The sequence below is a fragment of the Trachemys scripta genome, chromosome 1, assembly GCF_013100865.1.
Source record: "Trachemys scripta elegans isolate TJP31775 chromosome 1, CAS_Tse_1.0, whole genome shotgun sequence".
Taxonomy (NCBI): Eukaryota; Metazoa; Chordata; order Testudines; family Emydidae; genus Trachemys; species Trachemys scripta.
Genome location: NC_048298.1, coordinates 90,670,425 through 90,678,592, shown reverse-complemented (window position 1 = coordinate 90,678,592; position 8,168 = coordinate 90,670,425). Strand labels below are relative to the sequence as shown.

Genomic DNA, 8,168 nt, shown 5'->3' with positions numbered 1-8,168 from the left:
GTTCTTTTAGTTCCTGCTTCTATTAAATCAATCTTCATACAGTAAACACCCCAATAACCATGTCAACATACATATTTGTAAGTTACAGAGCAGCTCTATTACTATCACAGTAGGTATGAGATGTTTATTTTAAACAAGCTGGCAAATTAAAAATGGCTCTAAACTTACTCGAGCCAGCTTCCTGAAACAAATTCACAGTACAGTTTAAAAAAAACAGGAAAAGCCACTCATTGCCATAAACATTTCTGTTTCTGCACCAAGAACATGCACAAAAGGGAACTGGTCTTTGCACTGCTCTAGTCTGTCTGCAGAAAAGAGAAATGAGTAACTGAGAAATCCCCTCTCTATCCTCTTACACAACAAGTTCCAAGCAACATGTACAATAAGGAACACTAATGTCCAGGATTAACTGTATTTCATCACTACAGCTGCCTGTTTCAATAATATCTTCACTTCCCAAAACTTGCATTTCTGAGAAACCCTCCCTGACTCTCCATCTGGTCACTGTATATTGCAGGCAAGTGGGTGACAGAACACACCAGTGAGGAAAGAGGAGCAACAGAAACAAATTTGGGGATTGCAATGAGACTAAAAGGAAGAGTGTATTCAGGACTGCTTGACATTTCAGCACAGCCAGGCTATTTTACAAGGAGGCAATGATTCATGTAATTGATATTTGGGCTGGGGTTTTTTTTGGGCACTCATTTTTACCCTTTGTTTTCAAGGGGAGAACAAGGGTCCTGCTTTCTGGAAATATAACAAGATGGCAATAAAGTAGTCACCAGCCTTCCAGAAATACATTGTACCCATAGGCTTAGCACAATGGATGAATGTCTCTGAAAAATCAACTTCCCCACCTGCTGGCCAAACTACATGTTGCAACATCCAAAGCATTTAGCATTGTTTTTTGGGTAGGAGAGAACTGCCTCCCTTGATCCAGCATCACAACCACTAGCCAAAAGTTCTCAACAACAGTATGCTGCCTTCACCTTCACCAGCTGGTGTCTGCAAGGCAGGGAGTGGTGGATATTCTCAGGGGAAGTGACAGATAGCCACACCTAGCAAGTTTGGGACAGGGGACCTGATGTGGGTTAATACTAGGGCCAGCTGTACTATGCAGCAACATCACCCCTATGTGTTTAGTACCCTGACTTAATGGGCTTGAGTGTAAACTACCAGCTGTATAAGGAGATCTGTGGGAGGAGTCCAATACAGAAGGGTTATTTCACTTCCACTCAGCAGTCTGAAGAAGGAAAGTAGAAAATACCCATATAGTAACATGGAGAACAGAGACCTTTCACACAGCCCTAAGTCAACCTAAAAAGAATTGTGCCTGAATTGCTTGAATAATCTGTTTCACCTCTGCCAATCCCATCCTACTGGAATAATCATTACACCACAGAGGTAAGTAAGTACACTCTTTGCCATAGTGACTACTGATCAAGCACCATAAGCATACATGGCATTACCCAAGGAGAAAAAAAAGTGAAGGTCCTTGCCTGATGGAGATCATAACCTAAACAGAGGTTTGAATAGTACTCACATCTCCTTTCTAGAGCATCCTTCCTTTTTCTGATAATTTGTTCCAGCTGCTCCACAATTCAGCTCTAAATCATCTCCTGTGCTTCCCCTAATGAGACATGCCATTTTAAGCTGTCTTTTCCAGATCAGATTGATAAAAGGATCCTGCCTCAGAGGAGCAGAGTTTGCATCTGGCTTGAATGAAGAGTCTGCTCTGCTCCAAGAGAACATGAGTGAGGTGCTGGCTGGAAGTGGGCAGTAGAGGAAATATGATGCACCCTAACAACATGATCTCCCTGGATGCTTTTGAGTCTACAGCATCACATCCATCCTAGCGACTAACAAATTCCGTACAGATATGTAAAGTCTTGCAGTGGATGTGACATCTAAACACATGCTGGCAAGAGGCATAATCACACTCCCCTGGTCTCCCATCCCAAACACGAGGACGGGGTCAGTCCCATGCTCTGAACACTCAGTTTTGGAAAGCTCAGAGTTGCAAGACTTCTCATCACACTGCTCCAGCTCGCCCAAAGTATTCTCTCTCAAACTTCCGGAAGTCTTCCTCTGTGAAGACAGTGCCTTCAGATTTCTTCTTCGGCTTCTCTGGGGGACGGTCTCTAGATTTCCTGCCCCTATTTTGGTCGAGGACCTTTAAAAAATAGGAAGGAAAGATTATTACAGCCTTTGCTAATCCAGTCCCAGACACAGTATAAACTACTGTGCCAGTAATCCTCATCCCAACCTGCAGTAACCCCCTGCTATTCCAGTCCTGGCAATGCAGAGAATTAAGACAGATGTTTACTAGGGTTAACAAAAACTTGTGTTTGGGGCAGCAGCAGATTCCACTTGGGTTTTTGGGACTAATGTCAAAGACAGTCTCAGCTCTGTTGCTGCTGAGGGATTTGAAGCCAAAACCAACTGCTAGGGCTGAAAGCTCATCACAAATTTTGTTAAGAAGAATTGGTGATTTACAGCACCCCTTTCGGCTGCTTTGTTCTCGACCTTTTGGTTTTGACATGAGTCTATCTATTTGAAGACAAACAACAAAACATATTCCGAGGTGGGTGGGAAGTACTATCCAAGGTGCTGTGAACTGCTTCTGAGTTACTGGTGAACTGCCTGCAGCAGAACAGGTTTCCCTGCTGAACAGCCATTGTAGCGTGTAGGACAACTCAACAGGGAGCGGGAGAAGCATAGTCTAGTGGGCTACACACAGGACAGAGAAAGTTAATTCTGTGTTCTCAACCTGGCTCCAACACCAATGCCCTATGCAGCGTTGGTAAAGCCTTAGTTTTTCTCCCTGGAACATGAGGATGCCACCTCCCTCCCTTAGAGGAATTGTGAGACTAGTATATAGGACACTAAATATGCTGAGCTATTAAATAAACATAAACATAATACATGTTTGTACTTTTTTCCAAACCTTTCATGGGAACAGCAGCTATAAAGGAAACAGGGGAAAACATTTCCTTTTTTCCCCAGTTTACTTTTTACACCTGACAGACTGTAGTCAGTTTCATTAGATTCCCTAGTTGTATGGGTCTTTAAAAATCAACATGGGAAAGAAACATTTTAAGTGATAGGAAAACAAAAAAATCCCACAAGGGGCACCACATGTAGCACCTAGAATTAACAACTTTTTTAAAATGGTCAACTTGACATATACTCATTGGTTCTACTAAAGAGAGCTATGGAGGACTGTAGACACACAATGAAATACAGGTCTGGGCAAGGATTGTGGGGAAAAAATGGGTCAGAGAGAGGGAAGAGAACTTTTAATGAAGAGAGTACGGTTATATGATGATATTAACATTGCCAGCTGCCCTGAATTCTATCATTAAGGGGAGAAAAACAAAAACCCCAGAATTCTTGACTCCACTTATATAACAGAAGATTCTACTGGATACCCCAAAATACACATTTTTCTGTACAATTAGTTTTGGGAAATAGGCCCTATAAAATCATCTTGCTGGATCATCCCAAAAATCCTAAGGCTGGCCCTGGGCATAGTCGTGTGATCATTATAGATCGGGGTAGGCAACCTTTCAGAAGGGGTGTGCCGATTCTTCATTTATTCACTTTAATTTAAGGTTTCGCGTGCCGGTAATACATGTTAATGTTTTTTAGAAGGTCTCGCTCTATAAGTCTGGGGTGTGTGGAGGTGCAGGGCAGAGGGCTGGAGTGTTCGGCTCGTGGGGGTGCTCCCAGCCCCCTGCCCTGAGCAGCTCATGGCAGGGGGCTGGGAGGGATATGCCCTGTTCCACCCCCTTCCCCAAGGCGCGTCCCTACCTCTCTCTGCCTCCTCTATGGAGTAGGGAGCACGCTGCTGCTCAGCTCCGCTCCGCTCCACTACCCCTCCCCCTCGCAAGGGCCATCACTAGCAGGGAAAGGGAGGGGAAGGAAGAGGGGCCAGAATGCACCACGCTGGGGGAAGAAGCGGGGGAGGGGGGAAGCTTGGCTACCGCAGGACCAAACTTCTGCCTCCTGCCCCTGCAGGAGAGAGCGGTGGGTGGGGGGGCTGAGTGGAGCGGGAGGCCGGGACCTCCCCCCACCGCTCTCCTTGCAGGGGCAGGAGGCAGAAGCTTGGTCCTGTGGCAGCCAAGCTTTCCTCCTCCCCCTCTTCTTCCCCCAGCGTGCTGCTTTCCGGCCCCTCCACTTCCTCCTCTCACCGGGCAGTCAGTGTGCCACTCAAAATCGGCTCGCGTGCTGTATTTGGCACGCGTGCCGTAGGTTGCCGACCCTTGTTATAGATCATGTTGGGATCTGGGGGTGGTGGTGCAGTAAGTTATTTTGTAAACACACCTAAAAATTCCAAGGCGAACATTAGCTACCACTCAAACTCATTTTTAGCATTGACCTGTGCCAGGGGTGTTAACCAGTCACCAAGGCGAAGGACCTATGGAAGCCACTTCCCCTTTAGTGGTATTCCAGGGAACAAAAACAAGACTCCCTTGCCTGCTGCGTGATGGTTTTGTCTGCAGCGAATCGGCCCTTCGTCATGTACTGCAAGTTCTTCTTCAAGTGATCCACAGCCTGGTGCTTCCGATATTCCTCTGGGACAGGGCAGAGAGCAACAAACCATCTCTGTAAGCGTGTATTGTATAACAGCTAGATGAAGAGTACAGAGAGCCGGGTGGGGGTATCCCAACTAGGCCAGGGTATGACACTATTGCTGGAGTGTGTGTCCAGGTGCATCAAAACTTTGTTTTAGGAGTCATGGGGACTGGATATCCAGCAGGAGAAGTGCAAGGGAATGGTGATATGATTGGGATCAGGGCCCATGTGGTGCAGCCAGGCACAAAGAGGTTCCTATGCAGCCCTGGTCACGAGCAGGCTGGGCTAGGAGGTAGGGTTACCTGCATGCAACTGGCTGCTCCACCCACAGAGCTGGCAGCCCCGAGAGAGCTGTCCTCCTACTCCAGATGGACTAGGATGATAGCGCTCCCCCCCCCCTCCTTCTCCGCAAGGCCCTGGGGGCGGAGTGTTTTCAGAACAGCTGGTTCTCCTCGAGTGAGCCCCAAGTTTCTGTGCGCAGCCCCCCCCCCCCAGCAAAGAAGCATGGGGTAGGGGGGGGGGGGGGGGGAGGGTCTCAGTCACCTATCGCCGACTTGGTGACTTTGCCCTTGACCGTGGTCTTGTCCCTGCCAGGACCCCGAGCCGCCTTCTTCCTCTTCAGGGGTTTGCGCGGCCGCTGCTGGGGGCTGCTGAGCCCGGGCTGGTGTCCTGGGGGAGGGGAGAGAAAGTTAATGTGACCGCGCAGAGGAAAGATCTGAGCCCCCCTCAGGCCTCTCCTCCCCCGGCCCCGCCCGCTCGCTTACCCGCCGCCGTCTCCAGCAGCTCCAGCCCCTTTCTCAGCAGCGAAGCCGACATTCTCCCCGCTCTACCCACGTGGAGCCGGCTTCCGCCTCCTCCTTCAGCCCTGCCACACTTCCGGTCCTCCGCCGGTAGCCCTGCCACACTTCCGGTACATACGCTCGGGGAAAGTCACCGGGTTTCCCCGTCCCGCACATGCGCAGAGGGCGCTCTGGGGTCTCTCGTGGCTGATGGGGAAGCTCTCGGGGTGGTTCTGTGGAGGCAGAGAGCGCGGGGCAGCGGCTGCCCCCCGGCCCCCAGCAGCGTGAGGGGAGGCCCAAGGGCAGGAAACCCCGCTCCCCTCACCGAGATGCCATCCTGGGTTCTTCCCCTACAGCTGCCAGCTTGAGGGGTGGGGGGGCAGCCTGCTGCACGCCGGTGAGCCTGCCTCCTCCCCCTACCTGCCCGGGACCGGGCTCCCTGGGAACCTCTGCGCCTGGCTGCATCTTGTGCGCCCCGATCTGAGTCATAGCAGCCTTACCTGGTGCTTCTCCTGCGGGCCTGCGGCAGAGCTCTGTCTGTCTCACTCACCTGCAGAAGTTGGGCCAATAAAAGATATTCCCTCACCCACCTTGTCTCTCTAGTACACCCCCCCCGTCTCATACTGGGATTGCAAACTCTTCAGGGCAGGAGCTGTTTCTTATTTCTTTGTATATAGCCAACACAATGGGGCTAGGGGCCTGTAGGTGCTGACCAGGGCTGGCTCTAGGTTTTTTGCTGCCCCAAGCAAAAAAATTTTTTGGCTGCCCCCCACCCCAGCCCTGGGCTCCCACCCCCCGTGCCCTCCCCCACCCCCTGCCACCCCAGTCCTGGGCTCTCTCTTCCCCACCCGCACCCTGGCTCTAGGTTTTTGCTGCCTGAAGCAAAAAAAAAAAAAAAAAATGTCTGGAATGCCGCCCCAAGCACGTGCTTGGTTTGCTGGTGCCTAGAGCCGACCCTGGTGCTGCCATGGGGGAAATAATAAGTATAATGAAAATAATACCCTGGTATGATTTTCCAGACCAAGCCCCAAAACAACTGGGTCAAATCCCAGTCTGACTCCTGAGGCACAGAATTTAACCTTTCCAAAAATTATATTTATTATTCATTAGTATTTTACTTATTTATATAACACCCCCGACAGAGACGATGTTATTGTCTTCTAAATTTAGTCATCATTTTAATAGGTGGTCACAAAATTATTTGATTTTTAGCCAGTGCTGGTAGCAACAAGATGCCATGAGAGAAGAAGGGGAGGGGTTTATGTTCCCTTGACAAGTATGCTCTTAAGGCCCTAAGGGGGGAAAAAGATATATCAGAAGTTTGCTTCCATTATTTTTCATGGCAAAAATATTTTACGGACAAAAGTGCTGGTGTAGACAAAGCCTCAGTGAGCAATGCAAAGCACTTCCACTTTTCTTCTCTTAACCACCAGGAGCTGAGAGCATTGTTCCCACTGTTATGGGCTTGTGTAATGAGCATTCAGGAGTCAGCCTGGCTGAAAAGAAGGCACAGCTCTTTAGTTATACTTCTAGAACTTTTTAGTACATAATGGGCATGCTGAGAGGCTTCCCATTAGCACAGTCAGCCCCATGTGAGATCTATCTTTACATCCCCCTAAAACAACATGGAAGTAAGTTATCAGCATGGTCAATAGATGTAACATTTTCCAAAGTCCTGTCATTAATTCATTATAGTGTATTTCAGTCTTGTTAGTAACTGGGAGATTTTCTCCAGGCATGACTGTTAAAGTTCCTCTTGACTATGTTCTGACTTCCCTTCATAGGTGCCTGGACTTGTCAGCCTTAGCAATGCTGGTGTCTGTAATGATTCTACAATGGTTGCTGTCATGCTTCTGCAGTCACTGACACAGATTTTCTCATGACCTTTTCTGTTCCTTGAGGAATCAAGTTTTTGTCTATTTTCCCAAATGCCAAGCAATATAATTTTTTCAGCAGTTCCCTTAAAAGTGTATTGATCATCTGTACATTTTAAATTCATTTTGCTAGTTTATCATCCCCTTAGATCACTGTTCATTCATAGGGTACATCTGCACTGCAATAAAAGGTCTGCAGCACAGCTGCAGCTGGTCAAGATCAGCTGACTTGGGCTCCCAGGGTTTGGACTGATGAGCTAAAAATTGCATGGTAGACATTTAGGCCTGGGCTGGAGCCCAGGCTCTGAAGCCCTGTTAAGAAGTTGAGTGTCAGAACCTGGGCTCCAGCCCAAGCCCCGAACGTCTGCACTGCAATTTTTAGCCCCGCAGCCCAAACCCCATGAGCCCAAGTCAACTGACCCTGACGCTAAGACTCAGTGCCGCTGTTCGTTATTGCAGTGTGGATGTACCCATAGATTCATAGATTTTAAGACCACAAGGGACCTTTAGATCATCTAGTTTGATCACAGGCCATAGAATTTCACCCAGTTACCCTTGTATTGAGCCCAATAATTTGCGTTTGACTAAAACGTATCTTCCAGAAAGGAATCCAGTTTTGATCTGAGGACATCAAAAGATGGAGAATCCACCACTGCCTTGGGAGTATGTTCCGATGATTACTCGCCCTCACTGACGAAAATGTGTGCCTTAGTTCTCTGTGGAGTGTGTATTGGAACTGTTATTTTGTTTTATTCGAATCAGCAGTTAAGCCACCTTTGCTCAATTTAGGTCCTACATAGCTTCTGTTGGACCAGGAGTTTACTTTTTAAAGTTTGGTGTTAGGGCTCTTTGACATGGTATTTGCAAAAATTGCTCAGTATTTAATTATGGTCTTTACGTTCCCCAGCTCATATTAAAATTTCATCCAGTATAATTC

General features: G+C 48.2%; 1 protein-coding gene across 1 annotated transcript; it reads right to left on the bottom strand.

The window, feature by feature from the left end:
* Positions 1–1,202: 1,202 nt before the first annotated feature.
* RPS19BP1 (ribosomal protein S19 binding protein 1) lies at positions 1,203–5,462 on the bottom strand. Its single transcript, XM_034776132.1, has 4 exons — positions 5,343–5,462; positions 5,122–5,247; positions 4,480–4,577; positions 1,203–2,173 (listed from the first exon to the last, which is right to left on the bottom strand). Exons 1-4 carry the CDS (start codon positions 5,392–5,394, stop codon positions 2,033–2,035), a joined length of 417 nt encoding a protein of 138 aa, XP_034632023.1. The 5' UTR covers positions 5,395–5,462; the 3' UTR covers positions 1,203–2,032.
* Positions 5,463–8,168: the final 2,706 nt, after the last annotated feature.